Source organism: Carcharodon carcharias, chromosome 9, assembly GCF_017639515.1.
Source record: "Carcharodon carcharias isolate sCarCar2 chromosome 9, sCarCar2.pri, whole genome shotgun sequence".
NCBI lineage: Eukaryota > Metazoa > Chordata > Chondrichthyes > Lamniformes > Lamnidae > Carcharodon > Carcharodon carcharias.
The window spans coordinates 146565602-146580738 of NC_054475.1; the positions used below are offsets into that span (position 1 = coordinate 146565602).

The 15137-nt window shown below is 42.1% G+C and overlaps 1 protein-coding gene across 8 annotated transcripts in view; it reads left to right on the top strand.

Annotated features, from left to right (window-relative positions):
- Positions 1-12401, top strand: part of acsl4a (acyl-CoA synthetase long chain family member 4a) — a 91876-nt gene extending 79475 nt beyond the window's left edge. For all 8 annotated transcript variants that reach the window (XM_041195047.1, XM_041195051.1, XM_041195054.1 and 5 more), the window contains 5 exons: positions 92-166; positions 1161-1349; positions 4455-4569; positions 6496-6653; positions 7954-12401. In XM_041195047.1, the coding sequence (XP_041050981.1) occupies positions 92-166; positions 1161-1349; positions 4455-4569; positions 6496-6653; positions 7954-8111 (695 nt within the window). In that variant the 3' untranslated portion in view covers positions 8112-12401. The remainder of the gene's footprint in view (positions 1-91; positions 167-1160; positions 1350-4454; positions 4570-6495; positions 6654-7953) is intronic.
- The last annotated feature ends 2736 nt before the right edge of the window (positions 12402-15137 follow it).

Below are 15137 nucleotides of genomic sequence, written 5' to 3' on the forward strand. Positions count from 1 at the left end.
ATGTCTGTAGTTAAGGCACTATTTATTTAATTTATTGCTCAGATTTCTGAAAGGATTCCAAATTTTAACCACAGTATTTTTCTAATTTTAGTATTGGACTACAGCACAGGCAGAGTTGGAGCCCCGCTGATCTGTTGTGAAATCAAACTGAGAGACTGGGAAGAAGGTGCTTATACATAATCTACATACAGACTTACCTTGGGCTGACTGTGTAATTCATTTGGTGTAGGCGTAAATGTCTTGGCACTGTATCATTAGAGGCAAGAATTGAAACCCCTTGATCAACAACACACCACGAGCCTGTGTACTTTCCCGCACTAGATGCAGAACTTGTTGAGGGAAGGACGTAAAGACGTTGTGATACAGGCCTGTAGTACAGGAGCTCTGTGACAAGATTGGGGCTAATCTCCATGGTCAATCATGTTCTTTTTTAAAAAAAAAATTGAATGGTGTTTCTTCTGGTCCAGAGTGTGATTCCCACAAGAAGTGGTAATCTCTGAATTTGCCCAAGTGATTGTGTCAGCGGGACGATGGGGAAGGAGCCGGGGAGTGGCACTAATCTTTCAAAGAGCTGTTGTGGGCATGATGGGCTGAATGGTCTCCATCTATTACTGTATGGTTCTAAAATTATTCAGCCATGTAGGAGTGGGGCATGAAAAGAAAGAGAAGGGATTGCAGTAGAATATGATCAACCTATTTAAGACCCCTTGTATTTCTGACAGGGTGGCTGGCTACTGATCGGGTGTAGGAACCTTGCCTGGCTTTCCATTGCCATGGTCAAGGACTTTGAATCCAAAGTCCCCTACCACTACTAGACTAAAGTGGCACAGACCAGGGTTAAACTGGATCAGTGCACTCATTAGTACTCGAGTTTGCTGAGCATTTTCCAAGTGGATCATCAGGACCAAATTGCTTTTTATAAGCAGATAACAAAATGGATTGTAACGCTAATTGGCAGTTTATAGAAACCTTGAGCAAGTCGATTATGTATATGCGCATGTGCGCCCAGGGTGCGTGTGTGCATGGGGTATGCATGTGCGCGGGGCGTGTGTTGGTAAATAACCTGGGCGCTTTGTTGAATGCACATTGAACTTCTGAAAGGTTCAGCAGGAATTGAGTTGTGGTCTTCGTACCTGATGATCCTTATTGTTAAACTCTAGGTGGATACACCACTCGTGACCAGCCCAACCCAAGAGGAGAAATTCTGATTGGTGGACCAAATGTGGCAATGGGGTACTTCAAAACAAATAAATCCAGTGATGATTTTTTTGAGGACAGCAATGGCCAGCGTTGGTTTTGCACGGGAGATGTTGGTGAATTCCACCCAGATGGCTGCTTACAGATAATTGGTAAGTGACAATGGGGAGGTATAACCTGAATTGGAGAATGGGATTTGAGCTTGGTAAAAGGGAAATCCAAGACAGATATGAAAGCAAAATACTGCGGATGCTGGAAATTGGAAATAAAAACAGAAACTGCTGGAAAAACTCGGCAGGTCTGGAAGCATCTGTGGTGAGAGAAATGAAGTTAATGTTTTGAGTCCAATATGACACTTCTTTGGAACCGGTTGACTCTTAACTGCCCTCTGCCTTGGCTTAGCAAGCCACTCATTTGTACAAAACTGCCACAAAGTCTAAAAGGAATGAAACCGGACAGACCACCCGGCATCGACCTAGGTACCAGAAATGACAACAGTACACCCAGCCCTGTTGACCCTGGAAAGTCCTCCTTGTGCCAAAATTGAGAGAGCTGTCCACAGACTAGCCAAGCCACAGCCTGACAGTCACGCTCACAGAATCACACCTTACAGACAATGTCCCAGACACCACCATCACCATCTCTAGTGCCACCATCCTCAACAGAGGTGGCAGCGGCACAGTGGTATACAATCAGTGGGGAGCTGCCCTGGGAGTCCTCAACATCGACTCTGGACCACAAGCCTAATGGCATCAGGTCGAACATGGGCAAGGAAACCCTTGATTAACACCTACTCCCCTCAGCTGACGAATCAATGCTCTTCCATGTTAAACAACTTTAGGAGAAGTCCTGTGTGTGGCAAGGACACAGAATGTACTCTGGGTGGGGGACTTCAGTGTTCATCACCAAGAGTGGCTGAGAGCACCACTATTGACTGAACTCGCCGAGTCCTGTAGGACATAGCTGCTGGACTGGGTCTGTGCAAGTGGTGAGGGAACCAACAAGAGGAAAAAACATATTTGGGCCTTGTCCTCACTAACTTACCTGTCGCAGATGGACCTGTTCATGACAGGATTGGTAAAAGTAAGCACTGCCCAGTCCTTGTGGAGACTAAATTCTATTTTCATATTGAGGATACCCTCTATTGTGTTGTGTGGCACTACCATCGTGCTAAATGGGATAGATCTTGCTCAGATCTAGTAACTCAACTGAGCACCCATGAAGCGCTGTGGGCCATCCGCAGCAGCAGTTTTGTACTCGAACACAATCTGTAACCTCATGGCCTGGCATATCCCCCACTCTACCATTATCATCAAGCCAGAGGGTGAACCCTAGGTCCAATGAAGAGTGCAGGAGAGCATGCCAGGAGCAGCACCAGACACCTAAAAATGAGGTGTCAACCTGGTGAAGCTACAACACAGGACTACTTGCATGTTAAATAGTGGAAGCAGCACGCAATAAGCAGAACTAAGTGACCCACAACCAATGGACCGAGATCTAATCTCTGCAGTCCTGTCACACCCAATCGTGAATGTTGGTGGACCATTAAATAACTCACCGGAGGAGGAGGCTGCACAAATATCCCTGTCCTCAGTGATGGGGGAGCCCAGCACATCAGTGCAAAAGATAAGGCTGAAGCATTTGCAACTACCTTCAACCAGAAGTGCCAAGTGGATGATCCATCTCAGCCTTCTCTGGAGGTCCCCTGCATCACAGATGCCCGTCTTCAGCCAACTCGATTCACTCCACGTGATATCAAGAAGCAGCTGAAGGCACTGGATACCACAAAGGCTATGGGACCTGACAACATTCTGGCAATAGCACAAGACTTTTGCTCCAGAACTTGCCACGTCCCTAGCTGAGTTGTTCTCGTACAGCTAAAACACTGGTATCTACCTGGCTGTGTGGAAAATTTGCCCAGATATATCCTGTACACAAAAAGCAGGACGATTTCAACCCTTCCAGTTACCGCCACATCAGTCTACTCTCGATCATCAGTAACGGAAGCTGTCATCGATAGTGCTATCAGGAAGTCCTTACTCAGCAATGACCTGCTCACTGCCACACAGTTTGAATTCTACCAGAGCCACTCAGCTCCTGACCTCATTACAGCCTTGGTTCAAACATGGACAGAAGAGCTGAACTCCAGAGGTGAGGTGAGAGTGACTGCCCTTGATATCAACATAGAAACATAGAAAATAGAAGGAGTAGGCCATTCGGCCCTTAAAGCCTGCTCCGCCGTTCATTATGATCATGGCTAAGCATTTGACAGAGTGTGGCATCAAGGACCCCTAGCAAAACTAGGGTCAGTGGGAATCGGGGGGGTTGGGGGGAGAGAAAACTACACAGGTTGGAGTCATACCTAGCACAAAGGAATATGGTTGTGGTTGATGGAGATCAGTCATCTCAGCCTCATCTCAGAGCATCACTGCAGGAATTCCTCAGGGTAGTGTCCTTGGCCCGACCATCTTCAACTGTTTCATCAATGATCTTCCCTCCATCATAAAGGTCAGAAGTGGGGATATTCACTGATGATTGCACCACTTGTGACTCCTCAGTTACCGAAGCAGTACATACCCATATGCAGCAAGACCTGGACAATATTCGGGCTTGGTCTGATAAGTGGCAAGTAACATTTCGTGCCATACAAGTGCCAGGCAATGACCATCTCCAACAAGAGAGAACCCAACCATCTCCCCGTGACATTCAATGGCATTACCATTGCTGAATCCTCCACCAACATCCTTCAGTCCCATATGGACTGCAGCGGTTCAAGGTGGTAGTTCACCACCACCTTCTCAAAGGGCAAAAGCTGGCCTAGCCAGTGACGCCCACATTCCATGAAAGAATAAAAAAAAGTGGATGAATATCGTGATTTCAGTGGGAATATTTGCTAGATTTTGGCATATTTTATTAAGAGTGCATTTTATAAATTGCTTTACACTTGAACAAGATAGTTCTTATGTCATTCTTTTAAAAAGTAGAATTTGACTGCCAGTGGGATCTTTACCAAGAGCTACTTTTTTTTTGAAATCTCTAATGTCCTGAAGTTTAGTTATACACTACCTGAGTTGGGCTCTTGTGGTTCGATATCATTTGAACATCTGGGCAAGCTTTCTATCCTGAAATCTCCTTTATCACTGTATTCTTTTTAAATTTAGCATTTGGAGCTACGGTACTAATCACTTATCCATCATTCTCTGTCTAATTTTTCATGAGTTTGAACTTGTGTGACAATATAATTATCTATTCTCTAGATCGCAAGAAAGATTTAGTAAAGCTACAAGCTGGAGAATACGTGTCCTTGGGCAAAGTTGAGTCTGCCTTAAAGAGCTGTTCCCTCATTGATAATATTTGTGCGTATGCAAACAGGTAGGACCAAATTTCTATCCCAATCTGGTAATTTTATTCTGCAATTATTTATGAAGTTGTAGATGTTTTTCCATTTGGCAGATGTCCAAAGGGGTTTCCTAATATTAGTTTTTTCTTTTTTGAAAGCAGGCCAGCTGAAGGCAAATATAACCCATGGCCATAAATAATAAAATAATTTTAATGAGAGCGAGGGATGTGTTAAATGGAACAGTTATACCCCATATTGACCAGGGAAGGAGTTAAGTGAAAAGGCAAATGAAATTATATAGCAGTGGTTAGATCTGATTTTGAGTATTGGTCATTATAACATAGAAAGAATAATATTGTCCTTGACAGGGTGCATATTTGGGCAGGAACACGTGATACCTGGTCTCAAGAATCTTAAATTGTAGAAAATTGGGATGTTTCTGATTGGGAGCGATTGGGAGAGAAGTAAGACTTGTGGTCGAGAAGTTTTCAAAATTGTGAAGAAGTTTGATTGAAGTATGCAACAATCAAAATAAGTTTTTTTTTTAGAAGGAGTAAATAGGAAACTTGACTCATACTATTAACATGAAGTAATGAACATTTCAAGTAAGTTAGCAGGGTAGGCTAATGAACAACAACAATTTGCATTTATATAGCACCTCTAACATTGTGATGCATTTTTTGGTGTTTTTGTCAAATAAAATCTGGTGCAGAGCCTCGTAAGAAATTATTAGGACAGATGATCAAAACCTTGAACAAAGAGGTAGGTTTTAACAAGTGTCTTTAACAGAGTTAGAGAAGTTTATGGAGGGAATTCCAGAGCTTAGGGCCTATGCAGCTGAAAGCACAGCTGCCATTGGTGGATTGATTGATATAGAACATGGGCAAGAGATAAGAATTGGAGGACACTGAGATCACAAGAGGGTTGAAGGGCTGAAGAAGGTTACAGAAATAAGCTGGTCAAGGCCATGGAGGGATATGAAAACATGTCTCACAACAAAGGGAGGCACAAATATTCCTGGAGGAAGAGAGGATAGGGAGATGTGGTGAGAAGGTGCGGTCCAGAGCCAGCAAAGGTGGCAAGCTTGTGCAAATAGCACTTTCTTATTAATTCCCTGTATATTATACATTGTGACTCAAGTGCAAGCTTTATATTGGTACAGCTAGTCTGTCCTTAGAATTTGTTTTCATTAACAGGAATTTTTAAGAAGTCATTAACTGTGCTAATATTGTGTCCACTGAGTCTATGTGAACATCTAAGTGCTCATATGAACTGGGACTTTTGTATATTTTAGGATGTTTCTTAAAGGTTGTGGTTATTAAACCCATATAACACCTTACAGTTCTTTTTAGAACGCCTTGTACAACTGTAGCTATATAAAGACATTCTGTGTCGAAGTTAAAAGTTTCCCACATATCCATTTGTTTCATCCTTACTCCTATAATGGTACACGAAGCCGTAAGTACCAGTAAAGATGCCGTTCATCACTAGCATTACATACGTATTGACCTACAGCTGAACACAGGAAATAGAGAAGTTTTGCTCTCTAGTGGATTGATTCTAGAGAGACATCTGTGGAGATAGAAACCGAGTTAATGTTTTGAGTCCAGTCCGAAGAAGTGTCATATTTGACTCAAAATGTTAACTCTGTTTACCTCGCCATCGATGCTGCCAGACTGGCTGAGTTTTTCCAAAATGTTCTGTTTTTATTTAAGCCCTAGTGATCAGTTAGGGAAGGGGAAAAATATTTTACAATCATACAAGTTTGATCACAAGATATGAAACAATTATATGCAAGACGGGTAGAAATTTTTCAAGCTTGCCAGTCTCTGGATGAGGTAAAAGCTTTAAAGGAACAAGTCTTTAGTGTGTGTAAAAGGAAACTAAATTAAGAATCAAGTCCTGGTCTCTAGTGCCTTGCGGTTGAACCTAAACCCGCATACTTGTTTTCTTCACAGTGAGCAATCTTACGTGATTAGTTTTGTGGTGCCCAATCAGAAGAAGCTGACTGCCCTCGCGGAGCAGAAGCAAGTTCAGGGAACATGGGAGGAAATTTGTAACGATAGCAAGATGGAAGCAGAGGTGCTGCGGGAGATCAAAGAAGCATCAGCTTCCAGTGAGTAGAGTTGATCGATCGGCCTCCGCTTTAAGATAGCTGAACGTTCGGGCTTAGAAATGGAGCAGATTTGACTGTTTAGTGTACCATGTGTATTTCAATTTGCTTTTAATTGGAACGTATGATTAGTGCGGAAATATAGATGATTTGAAAAAAAAAACTAGGAGTAAAATTTGTCCAACGTTTTTGATCCTCAGTTCCTGCTCTTTTAAAATACGTATGGCACAGTGGAAACAACAACCTGTTCCGACTTCAGTTGAATGCCATTTTCTTCAAACTGTTGGGGTGCACGGTTTCAAAACTAAGGTGCAGAGCAAAAGGTTTGGTGACCTCTCGGTGTAACAGGTTGTGGTTCCTGTGTCCTGCCGTGAAGCTGCTAAAGCAGGAAAGGCAGGAGCTTGTAGACATGGGGCAGAATATTGCGCTCGGCAGGCAGGCCCGACTGAGGGTAAAATGACACGCGATGACATCGGGGCGAGCGTCCCGACGTCGCGCACTCGTGATATTTCGGTCGATGAGCGCGCACGGGAGTCGGCAGTGCACCTGCTGGCTTTTAAGCTGCTTAGTAAGGCCCTTAAGGAACTAATTGACTTGAATTTTTTGCTGCCCGTCCAACCATTCGACTGGCGGGCCAGCGAAAAGGCCAAGCGGCCTTAGCAGTTTTGGCAAAACTTCATCCACTGGCCAGGTGAGGTTACATCCAATGATTATAAGAACTTTTTGCACTCATGTTTAACATGTCCCTGCTCATGTGACGTGAGGGGGCATGTTTTCATTATTCTAAAATTCTTTATTTACATTGACAAAATCTTCAGCTCCCTGAGGCAGCTCTGAGCCTCAGGGAGCTTTTACTCCGTGCACACCCGCGCATGCGCAAACATCAGCACGCACGCTGCTGCTGCCCCCACCCCAGAAATGCTGAGCGCTGCAGCGCGCGTTTCACACTGGCTGGCTGTTAATTGGCCAGCCAGCATGAGATCCATGTCAGGGCCCGATCGTGGGCGGCAGTCAGCTTTGCAACTGCTCCCGAGCCTGCCCACTGCTCCCGCCCAACGAGGGCCAAGTTCTGCCCGTGATTTCCAAGTACCTGATTTTCGTGAGTCATTTCAAAAAAATAAGTTTAGTGAAGAGAAGAGACCAATCTAACAACCCCTATCCTTCTAGGATAAAAAGTACCTGAAAGCAAGTTTGAGATATGATACTTTTACAGGAGAACCAAATGGGGAGCAGAAATTAAAAATATGTAGGTGTTTACCAATATAGGTTGCATATGCATTGATTTTTTTTTCTCTAACAATAGGTAAATTAGAGAAGTTTGAAGTCCCTGTGAAGGTTCGTTTAAGCCCAGAGCCATGGACTCCGGAGACTGGTTTGGTAACTGACGCCTTCAAGCTCAAGAGGAAAGAACTAAAGAACCACTACCTCACTGATATTGAGAGGATGTATGGAGGGAAGTAGACCCTTCAAATCCCTGGATGGATATATTTCTGGTGCCTGCAGAGAGTAGTGCATCTCTAAATTAAAAGGACAGTGAATGATTGATTCATTTTAAACAGAAATTGATGAACCAAAAGGCCAGTGTTCTACCTAATGGTTATTCTCCAATGTATTCACTATTTGTTGAACATAAAAAAAAAAACAAGCAATTGGAAATTTTCTTAAAGGTTTGTAAGGTTGCACCAAGCCACCTTATAATGACCATTGTCCTTTTGCATGTTGGTTTTTGGATTGTTTTTCTTCACCATTGTGTTTTTGTATTTTTCTTTGTGTGAGGACCACCAGCTGGATATACAGGAAGTCCTGGGGAGCAAGAACTGAATTTGTTAATGTAAATGAGCTTTTAAAGAGAACTCAACTCAACTATTTTCTTTCCTACATCCTTTACTTAGTAAAGGAAAAAAAAGGCTTGCCAGTGCACCTTGATCCTTTCAAATCCCCAGATGGTGGCACCAGTTTTTGATGTGATGTTTGCACTAGAATTATTTCATGTTTGTATAGAAAATTGCTGAAAATATTTTGGTTCTTAAAAATGCAGAGAACATTTTTTTATATTTGCACCACAGTCAGCGAGGTTTAACTGTCACAGCCACAGATGGATATTGGTTTTTTTTAAAACCTGAACCTGCTGAAAGTTGCTACATTTGAGTGGACAACTTTAATTGTCTCTGCGATAATAAATAGTGGCTAGGTAGTTTGCCAGTACCACAGTAGTAAATTGCTCACTGGCCTTTCTCCTGCAGGGATGCATCTGACAAATTGTCTTAGCAGCTGTGGTATCAACTTAACTTGTGGCACAACAAATCTCCTGGTCTCCAGAAACCTTGTGATGAATGTTTATGGACAGTAGTGGTCATAATTACTTGAATACATAAGCAACCTAGCCACTAAGCCTCTGAGTTCAATGAATTGGCAAAAGCCCAAACTTTGTTCAATAATGTCACTTGAGCACCCCTTCATGTTGTAAACAAGCGTTGCTTGTCACCAAATGATTATTTTTTTTTTTTTAAGAACTTTTCAGATAATCATCCTTTTAGAAAACGAGAGGGTTAACAGAGTCTGAGTGAGCTGGATCTAGGAGATAACAGATACTGAGAACACCTCTGGGTTTTGGAGGACAATAATTGTGGTTTCTGCTTTTGACCACGTTGCAGAAACTCCTGTAGACAGTGCACTTGTGTGGATACTCATTGAGGACAAAATCTGACTTGGCCATAATGATTGATGTGAACACAGCGCGCACAGATGTAAACAGCTTGTGTAAGCTCTCACTTAAAAAGACCACTTGGACAAACGTACTGGAGAGAACTGAGGCTCTGTGCAGCTTTATCCAGATGTAAGGCAGCACCTTAAGGAGAAAGGAGGGGAAGTACCACTTTGTAAACTAGTTAAAGTATTTAATTGTCCATTTCAGTAGCCTTGATGTAGTAAACAATATGTAAAAGTATCCATGAGGTATAGTAGTCAAAGTAAATTTTCACTCTTCCATCAGGCTGGCTTCCTTGGGTCTAAAATGTTTTGGCAGCTACCCTATTGTGAATTTAGCCTTTTTCTGTTCCTACCCACATGGAAGCCAAAAATGGAAAATCTTGCTACTCCGTCCCTTCAAACAAACTTACACTATTACCATATCATTAACTAGAAGCTTTGTGGTTCAGGTGACTACCCAACGATGCTATAAATAAAAATCTGACAGAAAAATATCTGGTTTTCCAATATTTGGTTGTAAAAAATGATGTGCATATGAGAGGGGAAAAAACACACGTGAAAAATGGTCTGTTAACTGAGTTGTCTTGACATTTGTATATGTAAAAGCTGTCTGTTTTACATCTGTGTGATCTGCTGCCTTTTGTTTCGCACAGCTTTCCTGAAACGACCCTGGCACTATCCAGTTTTGGACTGGGTTGGTTTGTGGCCGCCATTCATGTATATACCTTTCTACATCCCTCCTAGGATAAAGCTAATTCACCAATTGGAGATTTCATTGAGTGTGACAGGAAGAACTCGTGCTGAAAAAACAGCACTGTTTTTAACATCCAGTTAATAATTGGTTATTGAGTCACTTGTGTGAAGAGACTCATCAAATTTTAACCACAGGAATCCTAATTGATTCTTTTTGTAAACTCTGCCCAGGCTTAGTGCCCAGTGAAGGCCTTTTAGTTAACTCGGTTTACTACAGTTTGGTGCATCAGTGAATGTGTCCCTTGAGAAAGCGAGAACAGGTAGCTGATGTAAAATGTTGAGTGAAATTTGAATTCTGTACATTTTTTAATTTCAGATTTGGAATGAAACGGGTCAGGGCCTAGTAGAAACAATTGTATGTTTTCAAAGTGCTGTGTTTTTATATATCGATATCCACTTTCTAGAAGCTGTCTCTTCAGAGCAACATTCTAAGCATCGATTCAGTTTATATCATAAGTGTTTATGTGGAGAATCACTTTTATGTGCGACTGTAAACTCCTGTACTTAACTGTGAATAGTCTTATATATATTTAATGTGTAAATGGGAGGAGCAAACATACAATTTAATGTGATGTTATAGTAAATGTTTTGAGGTTTCCAGTTTTAAACTGGTCAATTTTCCAGTGGAGCAGCAGGATACAATAATCTGCGTTACACTTCCAAATGGACCATTATGTTACCTAAGTACCTTGATGCAGGGTTTCACAATATTCTAAGTAGATAAGGCACATCAGGCAATCCTGATGGTTTCATGGATACACGAGCTGCCTGGTGCAATGCTGATCTGCACTCATCGGGGGCCTCCCCAAGTTTCTTTCCTTAAACCGTGCTGATGTTGACTAGAGTGGTGGTCAAACTCTACAATTAACCACATTTGGGTTATGGAGCGATAAAGAAAGACCAAAAAATCATCAGCCAGCGTTCTTGCTCTTGACTGTTACCCATTGATCCTCTTGGAAGTGTCTGGGTGTGAATTCTGGACAAGGGCGGGAGCAAATTTTAATTCAGCTGCAATACCCTTTCCCAACAGTTCAACTAACTACTGGCTCCCATCATCAAGGCTCACATGAAGAATAGTCATTTGGGTCAGCTTAAGAGTATTGCTAGCACTCATTGCACCATACTCCAGCTTGCATCAGTGCCTTCAGCTGAGGAAGTAAGTAAGGGGAGGGTAAGAAGGTACACAAATACCCCAACAATGTGCAGGAAAAACATTTTGTACAGGAGATTCGTATCCTTTAAGCCATCTGATGGTATCAAGCACTCCATCTACTGGGGAGTCATTGTAATGTTCTTGGGTTTCCAGAAGACTCATTTCCTCCCAGGTTTGTTTTAACCCTGGTGTTTTACAGTAAACATTTTTTAAAGTATCTGATGGAGGTGAAAAGCCACCTTCTGTTGTGTTACCGGCATCCATTTTTTCAATGAATTTGCATACCCAATGTAGCAACAGTGATTTAAACTATGGGCGCTGCCACCTCAAATGAGGCTTTTGGTGGAGTGAAGGGGAGGAGAAAGGGATGTGGAGAGAATTTCAATCCTTTACTTTCCTATGGCAAAATGGGTTTTTACAGTGACCATTTATTTAAATAGCTTTTCTCTTTTCTATGTCACTGAATTCACTCCAATATCCCAAGCAATTTCCTCCCCTCAAACTTCTCAAACGTTACCTGTGTGGTTGTGAGACAGGGAAGGCCTTCTCAAAGGAATTCTGTGCATAAGGCAACTGGTTAAATATTTTTAGTCATGGGTGGTACACAAGTATCTACCTGGGAAATGAAAAAGTTACAGAAACACATTGTTGCAGATGGGACCTATTCCCTTTTCACTGTGGGTGCCCTGGTGTCTGCCAGGATAGAAGGGAAGAGGCAGAATATCTCAGCTCTGTTGCCAAAGACTTAAGGGTTCAGAAACAGCCTTTGTTCCATCTGTAACTCAATCAAGGTCAATACCATGACAGAATCTTTCTATCCATTAAAATGGCTTCCCATTACCATTTCAGCCAGTAAAGTGCAGTTGTCTTTAGACAGGATTTAAAAGACATTGCTCAACACTGATATCTTATTTTTTATGTCTTTCTATTGAATTTTTGCAGGGCAACATGTTACATAAATGAAACTAGGTTAGTTATCATTCAAACATTTCAACTGCTGGTGACCGTTTTCCTTATTTTAAACCTGCATTATGAAAGCCAAATATGTAAAAAAAAAAATGTTCCTGTGGAATTTAAGGGTGTGAACCTTATCCGTCTCATGGATATGTGTAAATAAAACCAGTTTCTCAGCACAATCACTGGTAGTTGGTATTTTGTTTTATTCCGAGGCTCTTGATGAATGTACTCTTTGTGTATTCAGTGGCTATATTCATTGTGGGATGCTCCTTTATATTGGAGGTTCTGTCACATTGGCCATATTGGGGAAGACAAATATTACTGACCAGAAGATACTAGGTCCAGTGTCTAATCTGTAGGCTTAGCTAATCTCAACTGGAGTCAATTGGCTTGAGCGCCACCGAGTTTGGAAGGAGGGATAAATTACCCACCGGCCCTGCTTCTGGTTGCTGCTAGAACAGCAGGTTAGAATAGGAATGAACTTGGTGTTCCTGTGAGCAATCCTGCAGTGGCAGCCTTTGTTGTCCATTTCTAGTTGTACTTGAAGGTGCCTTTTGTTTTTAACAATAAAATGACATGCTAGACAACTTCAGGTGGTATTACCGACAATGGGGACTGGAGCCATTTGTATGTCTCCTAAAGGACATGAGTAAACCAGTTGCTTATATGGGATAGATACAGAGAACTATTTCCTGAGATGTGACTCCAGAATAAAGGACATAATAAAATTAGAGCTGGCTATTTAAGAGTGAAATCATAGATTAGTGGAAATCTAGAGTCTTACCCTTGGACGCTAAATCAATTTATGAATTTTGTTTTTAGGCAAGGATATTTAGAGATATGGAATAAAGACAGGTCAATGGAGTTGTGGTACAGATCTGCCATGATTTAATTAATGAAACAGACTTAGAGCTGAATTATCTGTTCCTGTTTTTATGTACTAGCAGGCATCGTGGTCAGTTTTTCTAATGCTAGCCTATAAATTTTGGATTGATTGACTTCCTTTTCACAATTTGCAATGGTGGGATTTAAGTTCACGATTTCTAATCCAGCATCCTACCATTACCCATGTTGTGGTGAGCTAGGTTGCCAACACACATTGTCTAAACCTATACATGAAGACTGCAAGATGCTGAATGATGTCTAGTACCTATGGAACTGTAGAAGCAGAAGTCAGCAGCGTCTTCAGGAAAGGAGAAAATAAATTTAAAGAAATTAAACAAAGTTTTAATCGTTTTGTACTTCAACATTCTACATTGTTCTGCTCTACATTGATGGAACTTTTTAATATCAGGCCTACTTTGAATTTCCAAGTGTCTTTGAATTTAATCCTCATAGACTCTCATTGACTCTCAAAGACGTTTACAGCACAGAAGGAGGTTATTTCAGCCCATCGTTTCTGTGCTGGCCAACAAAGATCTGTCTACACTAATCGCATTTTCCAGTGCTTGGCCCATAGCCCTGGAGGCTATGGCAACACAAGTGAATATCTAAATACTACTTAAATGTTATGGGAGTTCCTGACTCAACCACTCTTAGGCAGTGAGCTCCAAACTCCAACCATGCTCTAGGTGAAAAAATTTATCCTCAACTCCCCTCTTAGCCTTCTACCTCTTACCTTAAATCTATGCCCCCTGGTTATTGACCCCTCTACTAATGGAAAAAGTGCCTTCCTATGCACCCTATCTATATCCCTCATAACCTTATACACCTCTATCAGGCTCCCTCTCAACCTTCACTGCTCCAAGGAAAACAACCCCAGTCTATCCAATCTTTCCTCATAGTTCAGACCCTCCAGCTCAGGCAGCATCCTGGTAAATCTCCTCTGCACTCTCCAGTGCAATCACATCATTCCTATAATGTGGTGACCAGAACTGCATGCAGCTTTCCAGTTGTGGCCTAACCAGTGTTTTATACAGTTCCAGCATAAGCTCTCTGGTCTTGCCTTTATTAGCTGAGGCATAGAAAACAAATATCCCATATGTCTTCTTAACCAACTTATCTAACTGCCCTGCTACCTTCAGGGATTTATGGATATGCACACCAATGTCCCTCTGATCTTTGGTACTTTCCAGGGTTCTACCATTCATAGTGTAATCCCCTGCCTTGTTAGTCCTCCCCAAGTGCATTACCTCACACTTTGCCAGGTTGAATTCCATTTGCCACAGCTCTGCCCACCTGACCGGTCTATTGACATCCTACTGCAATTTATGGCTATCCTCCTCACTATTTAACACCCTACTCATTTTTGTGTCATCCGTGAACATCTTGATCATACCCCCTACATTAATGTCCAAATCATTTATGTACATCACAAACAGCAAGTGGCCCAGCACCAAGCCCTGTGAAACCCCACTGGAAACAGACTTCCAGTCACACAAACATCCCTCTACGATCACCCTCTGCTTCCTGCCTCAGCCAATTTTGGATCCAATGTGCCACTTTGCCTTGGATCCCATTGGGCTCTTACTTTCTTGACTAGTCTGCCATGAGAAAGCTTGCTAAAGTCCATGTGGACCACATCAAATGCAATACCCTCATCAACACTCCTGGTTACCTCCTCAAAAAATTCAATCAAATTTGTCAAACACGACGTTCCCTTAACAAATCCATGCTGACTATCCCTGATTAATCCGTCTCCAAGTGCAGATACATTCTGTCCCTCAACTCTTTCTAGTAACTTTCCCACTAACGAGGTTAGACTGACTGGCCTGTAATTTCCGGGTCTATCTGTTCCTTTTTTTTAATAATGGGACAACGTCAGCAGTCCTCCAGAACTCTGGCACCTCACCTGTGGTCAGAGAGGATTTCAAAATTACTGTCAGGGCTCCTGATATCTCTTCCCTTGCCTCCCTCAACAGTCTGGGATACATCTTGTCCAGACCTGCAGATTTATCCACTTTTAAGACTGCCAA